The sequence below is a fragment of the Mesoplodon bidens genome (genome assembly GCF_964165515.1).
Source record: "Mesoplodon bidens genome assembly, chromosome: 1".
Lineage (NCBI taxonomy): Eukaryota > Metazoa > Chordata > Mammalia > Artiodactyla > Ziphiidae > Mesoplodon > Mesoplodon bidens.
The window spans coordinates 7617994-7635404 of record NC_138176.1 but is presented as its reverse complement, the minus strand read 5'-3'; the positions used below and the strand labels follow the sequence as shown (position 1 = coordinate 7635404).

General features: G+C 39.0%; 1 protein-coding gene across 2 annotated transcripts in view; it reads left to right on the top strand.

Annotated features, from left to right (window-relative positions):
- The window catches only part of ZRANB1 (zinc finger RANBP2-type containing 1), a 63311-nt gene that overhangs the window by 14508 nt on the left and 31392 nt on the right, over positions 1 to 17411 (top strand). The window contains exon 2 of one of the 2 annotated variants that reach the window (XM_081231298.1): positions 1939 to 2789. In XM_081231298.1, the coding sequence (XP_081087424.1) occupies positions 1976 to 2789 (814 nt within the window). In that variant the 5' untranslated portion in view covers positions 1939 to 1975. Of the gene's footprint in view, positions 1 to 1938; positions 2790 to 17411 lie in introns of those variants that run through there. The other variant, XM_081231299.1, reaches the window with a different exon arrangement.

Here is a 17411-nt window from a genome sequence, read left to right as displayed (position 1 = left end):
AGATAAATATAAATTACCTGGGTTAGAGGAAGATAAAGTTGCTGAAGGAGAAGAAGACTTCAAAGTTAAATATAAGCTATATATTTTTGCTTTTTCTGTTTACTTGGTTTATGCCCCCTTTCCCCCTTCAATAATAACAAGTAATTCAGTAGGAATTAACTTATTAGGACTACCAATTTAAGATTAATGATAATAATAGTGCACACACACATATGTTTAAGGTTTTAGGGGAAGATATCTTTCCTATGTCTGATTTGACTGACCAGCCCAATCAGCTGATTTTATTGCTGTGTTAAATTAAAACTCTGAATATAGTAGTCCATTATTAAAATAAATGAGTAGGATTAAAATAGAGAATTTATCAAAATAAAGCCTTTTAAAAAAATAAATACTTTTGGATAAAGTAACAGGCTTCAAGTGAAATGCAGTTTTGGTCTCCTTTACAGGAATAGCTATTCACAGTCATACAGAACTACTTATCACGTTTTGCAGTATCTCCTGAGGAAGTCAGAATCTGAGCCAGCATGACGACTGAATCTTGTCTTTGGTCTGATTTATAAGCTGTACTTTTATTCTGACCATGTGCAAGGTGGAGGCTATAGCATGGAAACTAAAATCTTAGTAAGTGTGATTTTTATTTTAGCTATTAAATAGTAGCCTCTCTTACAGTGAATTTGTCCTCTTAACGAAGTTTACACTGTAAAAGGGGTGAGGACTTGGCAAGCAGGGACATAATACTACACTTATAAAGTGAAAGATTTTGCTTTCCAGGTTCAGGAAAAATCCCTGAGTATGAGAAGGAGAAGCTTCTATTACTCTGCCTAGAATTTCTTTCACTTTTCTGGTTACAAATAGGTGGCAGGATGATACTAATTTAGTTGAGAAGGGATTTAAGAAAATGCAGAGGCTGGCTTTAGTGGCCAGTGTCTAAATTCAGGCCATTTAAAAAAATTATTATTACATTTGCTGTGCAAGTTGCTTCATTTATAAATTATTGTCATTAAATAATAGTCTTCATTGTATTGCAGTGTTAGGAAGCCCAGTGTAGAATCCTAGGAGCCTTTTAAATAGTTAATATGTTTTTAATATGAATTGAATTTTGAGTATATTTTAAATATTGAATATTTTGAGTATAAATATTCAAAATTATATTGGAGCGATTATGCTAGTTGTTCTGTCAGGGATGTTTCCTCAGTTGATTGTCCCAAGTATAGGTGATGTGCAGTTTTAATTTTCTGCACTCAAGACAGAACAAGATTTTGAGGATATAGGCTATCAAGGAACTTTATCTCTGTGTCACAGTGTTACTTTGTTAATTGTAAGGCTTACTACTTAACGTCTTTCTTTTGTACCTGTGCTTATTAAGAGCAGTGGATAATCAGCACGTTTAGGCTGCTTTTCTCCCTTAGCAAGAATGATAGAGTTGACTGTTTGATTTTCTGAATTCTTTAGTGAATCAAACATTGTGGTACTATATACCTAGAAAGCATAATAGTCTATGTGGCTCGTAATTTGAGAATGGTTATGTGTTTAAGATACTTGGTTTGTGTTTTGTCCCTTCCCTTTGAATCTTTTAACGATTGGTTATTTTTCTAAATTGATGGTGATGACCTGGCTGAGATTAAACATTTCTGTTAGAGGATTCCTGATTTAACCTCATTCCCTCTTAGAGTAAACCTCCTTTTATCTTCTGCCTTTCCTCTTGCGTTCCAAAGTACAGTTTCATTAAATCCCCAGGTCTAAGACTTTTCTTTGGGAACTTACGTCCAGTATCTCTCTGGAAATGTTAAGAAAAGGTAGTTGAGTGTGAAATGTTACATGCATCTTTTGAGAAATTGAAGTTTTATAAGTTGAAGGGTACTTTTATATTTTGGGCATGTTTTCAGGGGTGGGATTATGTAGTTATTGTTTTAATAACCATGTCCTAATTATTTATAGCTTCCTGCCTGACATAACTCACTTAAAGAAGTGCACAATGTCAGAACGTGGAATTAAGTGGGCTTGTGAATACTGTACGTATGAAAACTGGCCGTCTGCAATCAAGTGTACTATGTGTCGTGCCCAAAGACCTAGTGGAACAATTATTACAGAAGATCCATTTAAAAGTGGTTCAAGTGATGTCGGTAGAGATTGGGATCCTTCCGGCACCGAAGGAGGAAGTAGTCCTTTGATATGTCCAGACTCTAGCGCAAGACCAAGGGTTAAGTCTTCGTACAGCATGGAAAATGCAAATAAATGGTCATGCCACATGTGCACATATTTGAACTGGCCAAGAGCAATCAGATGCACTCAGTGTTTATCCCAGCGTAGGACCAGGAGCCCCACAGAATCTCCTCAATCCTCAGGATCTGGCTCAAGACCAGTTGCTTTTTCTGTTGACCCTTGCGAGGAATACAATGATAGAAATAAACTGAACACAAGGACCCAGCATTGGACTTGTTCTATTTGCACATATGAAAACTGGGCCAAAGCTAAAAAATGTGTTGTTTGCGATCATCCCAGACCTAATAATATTGAAGCAATCGAGTTGGCAGAGACGGAAGAGGCTTCTTCAATAATAAATGAGCAAGACAGAGCTCGATGGAGAGGAAGCTGTAGCAGTGGCAACAGCCAAAGAAGATCACCGCCGACTACGAAACGGGACTCTGAGATGAAAATGGATTTTCAGAGGATTGAGTTGGCTGGTGCTGTTGGCAGCAAGGAGGAACTTGAAGTGGACTTCAAAAAACTAAAGCAAATTAAAAACAGGATGAAAAAGACTGATTGGCTGTTCCTCAATGCTTGTGTGGGTAAGTTTCTTCATTTTTTGAATGGAATGGGAAAAGATATTAAAAATGACATGAAAGATATAAGGAAGGTCAGTATTATTTAGTATTTAGTTCATTCAGCATGATAGCTATACTCCCAGTATGCATGCATAAGAATCTCTGTATTTGTGATCTTGTCATAACGTTGTCTTAAATTGCCTCCCATTTCATTGTGCATGTGTCTTTCCATCATTAGAGAGAAAAACTTCTAAGTTATAGCAAAGATTTTTACATATCAGTAGTAAACCGTATACCTGGAGTTTAAAACTGCTACTCTGTTTATTGTAACAAGATGTGACTGAGGAACACCAGCTGCTGCTTCAGAGTGTTTGTAAACAGTGAGAGCGTCTTGTGATGATAGAAGCTTTAGTCAGATGTTAAAAATATCACAAAAATGTGTGACTCCAAGAAGTTGAACAAACATAATATTGACCTTGAAAATACTGATGTTAACTTAACATGAATGTCATGTAGTGAATATTTGCAAACTTTTTGGAACTGATTTCACGTGGCCAGCTGATTCCATAGTTCAAATTATGATTTGTGTGTTTTATGTTTTAGTGCTTTCCTAAGGAAACTCCGGATATTGGTCTCAGTCTCTGGCTCAGAGCTGTTCAGGGACAGAGACATGTTGAGAGAGTAAGGTTTCCTCCAGATGTTGACCTTGTGAGTTAGTTATTCGTGATGTACTTCACAAAAGCAGTTGCTGGACTCCTCTGTATTTTTTTCCCAACCCCTCTCTTTTTTTTGAATAGGTTAGCTATTTGAATTATGTGATTTAAATTATTTGGATGGGGTGCTTACTTGGACATTAAGTTGTTTTTTTTTTTTTGCGGTACGCGGGCCTCTCACTGTTGTGGCCTCTCCCGTTGTGGAGCACAGGCTCCGGACGCGCAGGCTCAGCGGCCATGGCTCACAGGCCCAGCCGCTCTGCGGCATGTGGGATCTTCCCGGGGCACGAACCCGTGTCCCCTGCATCGGCAGGCGGACTCTCAACCACTGCGCCACCAGGGAAGCCCTGACATTAAGTTTTGTAAAGAAAATTTTGAGTAACTACTAAAGTTAAATCTGTGTGGAACAATAGCTAAGCCTTCAACATGGCTTAGCTGTGTATATATATTTTTTCAGTACTAATTTCTTTTGTTTATCACCCTGAATATAGCCCCAAGAACATGGAATACATAACTATATGAACCTGCAAGTCCTAAGAGTAGATTTCAAGAAATCTCAGTTTTTTAATTTTAGTTTTGTCCTGGCCAAAAAAAAAAAAGTCCCAGCTGATGAGCCCTTCTGAACACCAGACACAGCAGGCACTTAGTAACTGTTAGCTCCAGTGTTCTCCTGTCCTGAGGACGAGGGATGAAAGCACACTGAGCTGTCTTCAGCCATCTGTGCTGTCCCATTACATCCCATTGATTTTTTTCTCTCCCCAAATTGAGGTACCACAGATGGTGTGAATGTCTTTTTTTTTTTAAACCAGAAGCTACAAAAGGGTTTTATTTATTATGAATTTTTAAAAATTGAGGTCAAATTCACATAACATAAAATTCATCATTTTGAAAATGAACAATTCAGTGGCATTTAGTGTATCCACAGTGTTGTACAACCACAACCTCTGTCTAGTTCTGAAACATTTTCATCACCCCAAAGGAAACTCTATACCCATTTAAACAGTTACTCCACATTTTCTCCTCCCCCAAGTCCCTGGTAATCACCAGTCTGCTTTCTGTTTCAGTGGATATACCTATTCTGAATGTTCCATATAAATGGAATCTTACATTATGTGATCTTTTTTATCTAGGTGTGATTGTCCTTTAATTACCTGTATGCCTTTTGGAACACTCTTAAAATTATTTTTGCAGGCAGTAGCGTACTATGTAAATGCTAACTACAAGGTGGTGTTATAGTACATGTAAATTTATAGATGGTAATGAACTACACTGCAGTGATTTTTAATCTCTTTTGGGGTCACTGTTTCTTCAAGTTAGTGTATCGTATGATAAGAACTCTTGCTTTGAATTATTTTCTCCCCTTGACACACACGTTAGACCAATCAATATATCTTTGTCTTTATGATTATTATTTCTTGTCTTTGTGACTGTTGTGTCTTCTTGGTGCTGCCTTTATTTCTTTACATATATCTACTTCTTTTGGGTAACCATCCTTGTACCTCTTTGCATTCTTACAGCTGAACAAAAACTTCTCCCAGTAGGACCAATATTAAATTTGGTCTTATTTCATTTATAAAACAGTTTCTTTGTCATTAAATCCGCATTCCCACATACTCCAGAGTTTCTAGGTTCTTAGGGCCAAGGATTGATTGTAATTGGTTCTTGGTAATGTGGATTCTGTCTTTCCTATCAGCAAATATTTTTGACTATTCACTTCATAATATGGTTCTCAACTGATGTAGAAAGATTATGGCTCTGTCTTTATTGGGTAGTCATATCCTGATTTGTAAATATCCTTGAAATAGGTTAAAAACTTTTAGTTGTTTACATTGTGTTGGGTTAACGGAAGTCCACAAGTATTGAAAATTAATCTTTTTTTTTTTGTTTTTTTGGCCACACTGTGTGGCATGCGGGATCTTAGTTCCCCCATCAGGGATCGAACCCGCGCCCCCTGCAGTGGAAGGCGGAGTCTTAACCACTGGACCGCTGGGGAAGTCTCCGAAAAGTATTCTTTATTTCTCCCTTTCTACCTGTCTTTTGCTCTCCAGATTTCATTAGATATGGTATATTATGGTTTATCGATGTTAGGCATTTAAGAAAACTATCTTAGTGTTTGCTCTGGCAGCACATATACTTAAAAAATCATCTCCAAAGTACATACACTAAGTATAAAATGTATACTGTGCATAAACTTTATACTAAGTATAAAATGTGAGACTTTCCCATTTGAAATTGAAATAAAAAAAATCTCAGCCTCAGCTTTGTACCTGGTAAAATGGGAATGAGGAAGATTCAGTATTGAGAAGGGTAAAGCGGAAGCTTCCACGGTATTAAGTAAGTGTCTTTTACATGACTGTTGGGTATAAGTTTCACATAGGTCACATTATCTTATGTGATGAGAGGAGGTTGGGGACATCCAACGTCCAACGTTTTACTGGTGCCAAAACCTGACACCAGTAAAAATGGAATCTGGGAGTGGGAGTGAAGTGGTAACGGCAGAGGTGTGAATTTAAATGTGCTCTTGTCTCTGGAGTGTAAGCGGTTTGGTGCCAGGTTATTTTCTGGGAGGTCATGTCAGTGCTAATCATGGTCTACCTTTCCCACTGGACAGATGATAATGTCTCTAGAGATAAGGCAACACTACCTAACATACCGTTTTAGTTCTGCTGTCGTATTGAATCAGTTGCCCTTTAGAAGAACATTTAAATTTGTGATCCCAAGTTGATCCCTTGAAAAGTTACAGGGTCAGATAAGAATCTCAGATTAAATCTGTATAATAACTTTTGTATGCCTGAGCCCTGGACTCTCATATCCAGCGGCCGCCTATACAACATCTTCTCTTGAATATGTAATATTTCAAACTCAGTGAGGCTAAAAAACTGAACTGGTCTCTCAAATCTATTCTCTCACTCCCCCCATCTCAGGTGATGGCAAGTTCATCATTTTACTTGCTGCGTCCAGAGCCTTGGTCATCCTTGGTTTTCTTCTTTTTCTCTTATACTCCATTCTCACTGGCTTTGTCTTCAAAATATACCCAGAGGGCTTCCCTGGTGGTGCAGTGGTTGAGAGTCCGCCTGCCGATGCAGGGGACACGGGTTCGTGCCCCGGTCCGGGAAGATCCCATATGCCGCGGAGCGGCTGGGCCCGTGAGCCATGGCCACTGAGCCTGCGCGTCCGGAGCCTGGGCTCTGCAACGGGAGAGGCCACAACAGTGAGAGGCCCGTGCACTGCAAAAAAAAAAAAAAAAAAAAAAAAAAAAATATATATATATATATATATATATATACCCAGAATCTGGCCGCCTCGCGCTACACTGGTCCAGGCCAGGGTCCCCTCTCTGTCTGTGTCCTCCTTTACACACTGTTCTCTGAAGAGGAGCTGCTCTTGTAAACTTTGCTCAGAACCCTCCAGTGATTCTCGCTGTGTTGCTCAGAGTAAAAGCCAGTTTTATAGGCTCTCTCTGCTTTCTGTGCCACACCTGCTTTCCCCACTTTTATACAAACACACGTTTCCCTCTAACCTTATCTATTACTCTCAACCTCGCTCATTCACTCCTGCCCCCTAGCCACCTTTCTTGTCTGCAAATAAGCCTCAAGCTTCGTACTTGCTCCTTCCTCTGCCTGGATTGGTTTCTCTAGATTGCAGGCTTAGCTAATTTACTTCTTTCAGGTGTTTTCTCACGTCACCTTCTCTGTGAGGCCTCACATTTCAGCCCTGTCCTGTCCTCTCTTCCCCCAACTTTAATTTTCTTCACAACACTTGTTACCTCCTAATACACATGTTAGAAGTCACCTTATGTGTCTGTCTCTTGCTTAGAACTTAAGCTTTCTGAAGGCCAGGAATTTTGTCTGTTTTGTTTGTCTGTTTGCTAGTACCTAAAACATTGCCTGATACATAGCAGGCATTGAAATTTTGGTTAATGAGTGAATAAACATTTGTGGAAACTGGAATCTGGACAAATAGACCTTCCAAAGCAAATAAACGTTTTTGCTTTTCTCCTGAATTTCTTAATTCTTTGCCTTCTTCCTAGCTTTCTGCACTTTTCACCTTACGGACTACCTGGAGCTCAACCCGCTGGGAGCCAACTTGGCTTCTTCCTGTCAGGTGAAGACAGAGCACGTAGGTCCTGTCATAGGGTTTTATTGGAAAGAGTAGAGAGGCCTCAGTTTATCACTAGGCAGTCTGTGGATATGAAGAGTCTAAAGTCAGTTTTCTTTATATTTAATTTCTCCGTCTTCCTGATGAATATTTGATAACTTGGTGAATATATAAGGAAAAAGATGGTAGTGTTTTCTATACCTAGAGTCCTAAATCAAAGTTTTTACTTGAAAAGTTTTTATTCAGTTGTCATTGGACGTGTTGCTTCCTATTTGGCATTTTGCCTTAAATAGCTGCATCTTTCTTCCATTTAGCTTGTCTAGTGATCCTGCTAACAAAGATGGGAAGGGTTTGAGATTGGGAGGCAGCGGGAGGGAGTGCTGTTGAAGGCGTCGGGGGGAAAAGAATCGTGCTCATGTAACAGGTGCACGTTGAAACTGGAATTTTTATGCTGAAATGTTCAGTTTGCCCCATGGCAATGGCATTATGGAGAACATATGAATTAGTAACATCGCCGTTGCTCCCAAGCTTTGGGGGGGGCCCGCAGTATGTACTGGTGTAGCCTGTTGAGAATCACTGACTTACGAGCTTAACCAGAATCTCTTTATCAAGGAGCATATGTTGAAATGGAGTCATGAGGATTTTGTAGTCTTCTTACTGAGCAAGGTTTTGATGTGTCTAAAAATTTATATGATTCTTAAAACGTAGGCAGTACATTAGAATTAACTTTTTCTTGCTCGTGGTCTACAAAAATATTGTTATATTTGATCTAATGTTTCCCCCTTTCTCATAACTGTTGAAAATTAATATTTGTGGCAGTTGTTTTCTGTATTGATGCCAACTGTATTTTGGCCCCCTTACTGGAAAGCTGTATACAGTGTTATGTATAGGTGTCCACTCCAGAGTGTCAGATGTAACTGTTGAAGTATCTAAAACTTGCATGGTGTTAAACATGTCAGAATGTATTGATATTTGTGTATTTGGTTTCATTAACACTTTTTTCATTTTAACCAAAATTAGCAGTGTATAGGCTTATTACATTTTAAAATGTTCTTTTCAGTTTACTTTGGTATTGGTATTAAAAATCATGTATATATGGGCTTCCTTGGTGGCGCAGTGGTTGAGAGTCCGCCTGCCGATGCAGGGGACACGGGTTCGTGCCCCGGTCCGAGAAGATCCCACGTGCCGCAGAGCGGCTGGACCCATGAGCCATGGTCGCTGAGCCTGCGCGTCCGGAGCCTGTGCTCCGCAACGGGAGAGGCCACAACAGTGAGAGGCCCGCGTATCGCAAAAAAAAAAAAAAAAAAAGAAAAATCATGTATATGGATGGTTTTTCTCAAGGAAGTAAATTTTTAAGGTTGTATTAGTGTTATTTTTCCTCCTCTGGTGAAAAGGGTTCCCAGGCCCAGTTCCAGCGTGTGTGTGTGTGTGTGTGTCTCTGTGTCTGTGTGGTGGGGAGCTTCCTCATACGTCAACAGGCAATTCTCAGACACCAGCAGGGTGTCCAAGAATTCAGCTCAGTTCTGACACTGTCTACCCAGAGGTAGAATCAGATTCCGCAGGTGAAGGGCTCAGCCCCACACGACCTCCCTCCACTTCAGATGCCAGATGCCAGTCACAAGCCCAGGTTGTTGACCTGTACTTCTGACCAATTGGCTATAAATCAGAGGCTCCCACGACCCCCCACCTTGGGTTTGATTAATTTGCTGGAACGCCCCACGTAACTCAGAGAAACAGTTTACTTACTAGGTTACTGGTTTATTATAAAAGGGTATATGATAAAGGATACAGATGAACATCTAGATGGAAGAGATGTACAGAGGGCAAGGTCTGGAGAAGGGCGTGGAGCTTCCATGGTGCTCTTCCCAAGCGTGCCACTCTCCTCACATCTCTGTGTGTTCACCAGCCTGAAAACTCTCCAGACCCTGTCCTTTTGGGGGTTTATGGAGGCCTCATTACATAGGCATCGTTGATTAAATCATTGGTCACTGGCGATCTCTGGCCTCTCTCCCCTCTCTGGAGGTCAGGGTGGCATAGTGGGTGGGACTGAAAGTCCCAACCCTCTAATCCCCTGGCAACCAGCTCCCACCCTGGGGGTGGGATCCAAAAGTCACCTTCCCTGAAGTGTTTTCAGGAGCTGAGGACCAGAAACCAGATACTACCCCACTACTTTTATCACTCAGGAAATTCTAAGGGTTTTGGGAAACTGTGAGCCAGGAATTGTGGATGAAGATCAAACATATATATTTAGTCATCTGAATGATAATTTTTCCTATAAATCACAATATTGCATCTAGAAAAATCTGTTGCAGTGTGTAACCTTCTACGATGACTTTTTAAATTCCTAGTTTTGAGATACAGTGTCTGGTCAGATGAACGGAGTGTTGTGCACTAACCCAAACAGAATCAGATTAACGTCAATGGAAGAAAAAGTCGTAGAAGGTGAGTTTTTGAGAGATAGTGGTGCTGTGTGCTGGCGTGATGATAAGTTGGTTTAGACCAAGAAAACTACCACGTCAGAACAAAACAGAAAAGGAATTTCTTGACATAAGACACAATGGTGATTTTATCCATTTATTCAGATATCTTTGTGGCTGACTTTTTAACTCTAAAGGTAACTCAAGGCATATAAGTTATTGTAAAGAAAAAATTAGAAGAAACTTGTTTTCTAGTTCAGTAAGTACTCCTTCAGCCTTAAAAATTATTAATTTGCTCCACAGAGGTATTTTATCGATGACTTGTCTAAAAACACAAAACATTAGGTATCTTGAAAAATACAGTATTAAAGATGAGGTAGTGTCCAAATTTGTATTTTTTACTTGCCCAGTACTTGACTTCCTTGTGGGCGCTTCTCCCCACCCCCTTTGGGTTTTCTCTGATATACATGACTGATTTAAATAGTGTGACAGGTAGAATATTGCACTCCGGCCCCCCAAAATGTCTAAATCCTAATCCCCAGAACCTATGAATATGTTACTTTACTTGGCAAAAGGGATTTTGCAGATGTAATTAAGGGCCTTGAGATGGAGAGGTTATCCCAGGTTATCCAGGTGGGCCCAGTGTAATATGGGTCCTTAATCAGCAAAGGAGAGAGATGGGAGAATGAGATGTGACGGTGGAAAAGCAGAGGTTTTAGTGATGCGGGGGCCCTTAGCTAAGGAATGTGGGCAACCTCTAGAAGCTGGAAAAGGCAAAACTCCCTTAGAGCCTCCCTGTGGAGTGCACCTTGATTTTAGCCCAGTAAGACCCATGTGGAACTTCTGACCTCTCCCAAATTTTAAGATAAAAAATTTGTATTGTTTTAAGTCACTAAATTTGTAGTAATTTGTTTGAAGCAGCAATAGGAAATTAATACAAATAACATTAAAAAAAATTACAAATAGCATCTTAATTTGACAATTTCAGAAAAATTTAACTTAACCTTCACTGGTTCTGTGACAAAACCAGAGTCATTGTTTTGTTATTTTATACAGTGGGAGAAACTGAGGCACAGAGAGGCTTACTGACGCAGTGCGATGCAGCCGTGTTGTTATCCTTCTCTAGACAAAGGTGGTATATAGGTGTGTTTGTAAGTAAAAACTCACTTCTTTGTGTCTCTAGCCTTACACTACATTCTTAGCAGTAATGGCCACCAAATGTATGTGTGTGTGTCGGTGGGGGCAAGGTGGGAGCAGATTCCCAAACCAAGATATTCTCAGATTCTCCAGACACCAGCAGGGCATTTTACAATTTAACTCAATTCTGACTCTACCTGGAAGTAGCATCAGATCCCACAGGTTAAGGGCTCAGTCCCACAATACTGCCTCCCTTCCTCCCTACCCCCTTCAGATGCCAGTTGCTCGTCCAGGTTGTCACCTGTGTTTCTGATTGTAGGCTATAAATTGTAGGTTCCCACAGTCACCTCCTTGGGCTCAAATAATTTGGTGGAACAGCTTTCAGAACCTGGGAAAACATTTTACTTACTAGATTACTGGTTTATTATAAAAGGATATGCCCCAGGATCAACCAGGTGGAAGAGGTGCATAGGGCAGGCTTTCCGTGTCCTCTCTGGGCCGCTACTCTCGCAGCACCTCTACGGGTTCACCAACCTGGAAGCTCTCCAGACCCCGTATCGGGGATTTTTATGGGGGCAAGATGGATTAAATCATTGGACATTGGTGATTGTTTGAGCCTCAAGCCCCTCTCCCCTCCCAGGAGGTGAGGGTGGTGTGGGGCTGAAAGTTACAACCTTCTAATCACTGGGTTTGTTCCCCTGGTAACCAGCCTCCATCCTTAGGGGCTTTCCAGAAGTTACCTCATTAACATAAACTCAGAGGTGCTTGAAGGGGGCTTGCTCTATGAGCAACCAAAGACTCCTATTTATTTCTTCTTTATCATTCTGGAGCTCTTTAGGAACTGAGAACAAAACTAAATATTACAACAAAAGACACCCTTATGGCTCTTATATAGGAAATTACAAGGGTTTTAGGAGGTATGTGCCAGGAACAGTAGATGAAGACCATATATTTCTTATTCACAGTGGTTTTTCTTGCTTGATATGGTTGAAAGGGATACTCTTACTGGAACTTTTGAATGATGTTTGATGCCTATGAATATTAATGTTTTCAGTCCTTTTTTCCTAGTCAACTAAATAAGTATGCCTATGTGAAGTTGATTGCTGTGTCCCAAGGTAATCTATCACTTGCTAATATTTCTCATCATTCCATAGCTAAGCCACATTATTTGGGCTTGATTTTTAGTATGGCATTTCTCTAGTATTTGTTCTGTTTGCTTTACTTGTGTTTGCTTATACTTGGTATACCTTAGCTGTTTGGACAATATTTTCCACCTTCAGAATTTTTCCTGCCCTGTAGAATTGCTTCATTTTAAGTTATGGTTGTATGATGGGCCATTTTGTTTGATTATGAATTTGATTTTATATTGACACCAGACTGTTCTAAAAGATACTCATATTTAGTGTCCCTTTTCCCTTCATATATTGCTTTACATATAAATGAATGTGGAGCCTGAGAAAAGTCTTCTTAGTCTTTGACATTTAAAACCATCGCACTTTTTAAAAACATTAAAAAAATGGTTTGAGTTAAAATATTCTATTAAAAGCTTTTAATAGAATCCAAAATATATGTGGACTCCTGCAGCAGATCTTTGGCACTGCATCCATAAAAGGAAAGTAAGCTGCTAGAATGCTGGCAATGCCTTGTATGTCCTTGGTTAACTTTGTGTGATGCTCTTACATGGGATGTGTGCTTGTAGCTCTAAAAACTGCGGTGCCTTTTCACTCCATACACATTCTTGGTTGTGAATCTCCTTCCTGTCCAAGGTAGTTGATATTACAGGTAATAGAATTATTTTTAGCACTGTGAAAGGAGTATTATCTTCAGCTAGTTCTATCTTGTTTTCAAGTTTCAAAGGATTTCCTCTTGTGCTTTTGGAACTCTGGATTTAAAATAACATTTTATGTCATGGTTTTTAAGTGAATTGTGGGAATTCTCAGCGATGTAAGATTCTAATCTGTAGAGAATACACACACATTTTATTCCCCGTGGCCAGTTTAGTCTGGCTTTTCAAAGTGCTTCCTGACATCTGGGATATGAAAACAAGGAAGCTTCCAGGAATGAGTGTGTCAAGGCAAATGGATAGCAGTGGCAGACATAGAGCCCCTGCAGTATCCTTCTGGTTGCCTTTAGTCTGCCTGAGACATAATTCCTGGCTTTTATAAATGATTGATTACACAGGCCTGCCAGCTAATAATGTGCCTCCTCATGCTGAGAAAGGGAATATGTCTGGTGAGTCTCGATTGTATGACAGTGACATTTGAATATGCATCATTGATTGAGTAAAGGCTTTCATTTTTTAAAAGCACTATATTAAATGAACACATTGAATTATGAAATCCAAAAGTATCGTTTAAATATTAAGTATAAAAAGATGTATTTAGACTCCAGGGACCTTTACTGTTTACCATAAAATAACTTTAATTTTAAACATTAATTAAGTAAACTATGCACGGGGTTATAAAAATCCAGCAGTTATAGAAGGAGTTTATAAAGAAAAGCAAGTTTCTTTTTCTTCCCTCCACCTTCAGTCCTTATCTGTGGAGGTAACCACGCTGTTCCCCATCCATCAGCCTTTCATTCTGAGAAATTTCAAAACCAGTAGAGAAGTTACAAATATAATACATTGAACACCAAATGCTTTTGACCTAGATTTTCTGATTGTTAGTACTTGGCCACATTTGCGAGCTCTATTTGTCTTTCTGTATGAGTTTTTCCTGAACTATTTGAGAGTTAGCTACAGATGTCATGACATTTTGCCCCTAAATATTTCAGTATTGTATGTTTTAAAAACACATTTTCCCTACATATTCACACAATATAATTATCCGTATTTGAAGTCCATATTCAATTTCACCAAGTTTCACTAATAGCTATTGCTCCAACCCCATTCAATCAAGGATTATCCATTTTATTTAGTTGTTTTATCTGTTTAGTCTCTTCTAATCTAAATAGTGCCTCAGGTGGGGTTTTGGTTTTTTTCCTGTTTACTCTTCATGTCATTAACATTTTCAGAGGCCAGGCCATTCGTTTTACAGAATAAGTCTCAATGTGGATGTGATTAGATGAAATTTAAACATTTACTTTTTCGTGGGAGGGAGGAGTACTACATAGGTGATATTTGAAGCAGGACCTCTAATATCTCTGAATAATGTCCTTTTATCATTTTTTCCTTTTAAAAAATTAATTGTGGTAAAGCATGCATAACAAAATTTGGCATCTTAACTGTTTTTAAATGTACAGTTCAGTGGCTTTGGTACATTCACATTGTTGTGTAACCATCAATAACAACCATCTGTGTGCAGAACTTTTTCCACGTTGCAGAACTGAAACTGTATACAGTAACAGTAACACCCCAGTCCCCCTTTCCCGGCTCCTGGCAGCCACCATTCTTTTTTCTGTCTCTGTGAATTTGACTACTCTGGGTACCTCATATAAGTGGAATCATACGGTGGTGTTTGTCCTTTTGTGACCGGCTTATTTATTTCATTTAGTGTAATGTCTTCAAGGTTTATTCATGTTGTAACTGTCAGAATTTCCTTCCTTTTTTTAAGTGTGAATAATGTTCCATTTTATTTATATGCCACATTTTGTTTATCCATTCATCTGTTGATGGACATAGCAGTATTTCTTGTTTTATCAAATTTGGCATTATATACTGACTTCCTATAACAGTATATAAGGGTTTAATTCATTTCTAAATAATAAAAGCAGAGCATACTCATTGCAGAGTATGTCAGAGGTAAGAAAAACTATGAAAAAATATAGTTTATAATATCACTATCTAGAGGAAATCTCATTTGTATTTTCAGTTTTTTAATATTTATTTTTATGTAACTGAAATAATGTACATTCTTTTTGTTGAATTTTACATTTTGAAGTAATTAAAATATTTTCATCTTTAAAAAAATGAATGTGTAATATGACTTCGAGTTGCTGTACTTTAACATAGCCCTTATTATTGGCCTTTGGGTTATTTGAAAATTTTTTATTCTGATAGTGTTTTTTTTTTTTTTTTTTTTTTTTTTTTTTTTTGCGGTAGGCGGGCCTCTCACTGTTGTGGCCTCTCCCCTTGCAGAGCACAGGCTCCGGATGCGCAGGCTCAGCAGCCATGGCTCACGGGCCCAGCCGCTCTGCGGCATGTGGGATCTTCCCAGACCGGGGCACGAACCCGTGTCCCCTGCATCGGCAGGCGGACTCTCAACCACTGCGCCACCAGGGAAGCCCTCTGATAGTGTTTTGATGAACAAAATCGTCAGCATTTCTAATGATTTTCTTAGGTTCCCAGAAATGGGGTAACAGGATCAAATGATGGAAACGTGTCAAAGGTATTTTGTGCATGTTGGTAAATTGCCTGGAAGGACTGTACTGATTATATTCTCATTGTCAGTGTGAGAGAGTACCTGTGTAGCTGTATCTTTGCTGATGTTTGTTATTAAGGGAGGCAAGCTATCTCATTTAATTAGTCATTTGTATTTTTTTCTGTGAATTGTTGATTTATGTCTTTTGTTCATTTTCCTTTGTGATTTTATCAAGTTGTATGAAGTCTATATGAATATAAATAATGTATATATTACAGATATATACCAGACATATTTGTTGCACATTTTCTTTACCTTTTTTTTTTGTGGGGAGAGTTATAACATTTTATCTTTGTTTTTCAACAGTTTTTTGGATTGAACTAAGGATTAAAATAGTTTTTACAGATAATTTCCGTTAATATGATTTATTAAATAAATTCTTTCCCCATTGATTTGGGTGGTTCTGTCATATATAATAAAATGATTCTGCTTCATTTGTTTTGAGGCTCTTTATTTTGATTTTTTTTTTACATCAGTATCACACTTTTGCTTAAACAATTATGGCTTTATTAGATATCTTAACATCTCAAAAGGCAAATGTCCAACCTGCTCCACCCTCCACTTGCTTTTCAGAATTGTCTTCATTTTCACCTTTTATTTGTTTGTTCGTCCATTCATTTATGCATTCAGACGATCATTGAGTGTGCTTCCAAGCACCGGGAAAGAAGTCAGGGCTCTCAGTGAGCTTGTGGTCCAGTGAAGAAATAATTTAACAGGTCAATAATAGTGTGATAAGTTCAGGAGAGGAAGTATAGGGTGTTAGAGGAGGAGTATGTACCCTAATCTCATTTGGACATTTGGAGAGGGCTTTCAGGAAGAAGTGACATCTAAGCCAAAACCTTAGGAGAGGGGAAAGAGTGCTTCTGTCAGAAGGAATTGCATTTGTTAAGACTCCAGAGGGAAGAGAGCATGGCCCATCCATTCAACTGAAAGAAGTCTACAGGGCTGGAGTATAGAATGGGAGCTGTGAGAAATAGCTGCAGGATAATGCTGGACCTTTCAAGGCCTGTTAATCTGGTTGAAGATTTTCACTCTTAATGTAAGGGCAGTGGTAAACAGTTGGAAGGAGACTGCCTTAATCTGATTTGTGGTTTGGGAAGCTCACTCTGGTCATAGCCTAGAGACTAGATTGGGAGGGGGCAGCAGTGGAGGCAAGCAGAGCTTTTAAGGAGGAAATTATAGCAATCCAGGTGAGAAAGAGTACGGCCTTGACCTAAGGTGGAGGCAGTGGAAAATGGGGCAAGGAGGATGTATTTGAGAGAGACTTTAAAAAGGTAGGATGGATAAAACTTGGAAGAATTGATATTGGGGCTGAGGGGAGAGTTAAGAAAGATACCCAGGTTTTTTGTTTGGACACTTGGGTTGGATAGCAGTATCATTTTTTCCTAAACGTAGAAAACATGAAGATCAGTTTTAGACATGCCATAGTGAGGATTCTGATGGGTTGTTGGTATGGGCCTGAAACTCTTTGGGGAAACATCTACCATTCGGTGGTAGATCCATAGTTTTATGTGGATAGTTGTGGGGCCATGAGCATTAACGGAAGCTGTGGAACCTTCTGCAGTAGTGAATTATAGGGACTTTCTTGTTTTGTGCTTCTACTTGGGGACCACATCAAGATGCGCTAACTTATAAATATCTCTTCTAATTTGATGATTCTCTGTCTTAATTCTGTCAGTATTTTTGGCTAGAAGAAGAGTTATATGGACATAATCTGAATAGTATAAAGTTATGAGAGGTTTTCTTTTTATCTGTCTGTCCCTTTTAAAATGCTTATTTACCCTCTGATTTTCTCACTGGTAAAAGAGAGTGGCTAGACTATTCAGTTCCTCTTAGAAGGCCAATCTAAAATAACATAATTCTAAAAGTCTAATATTTGGTTTCAAATTTGGCCAGGATAACTTGACAGATGAAATTTTT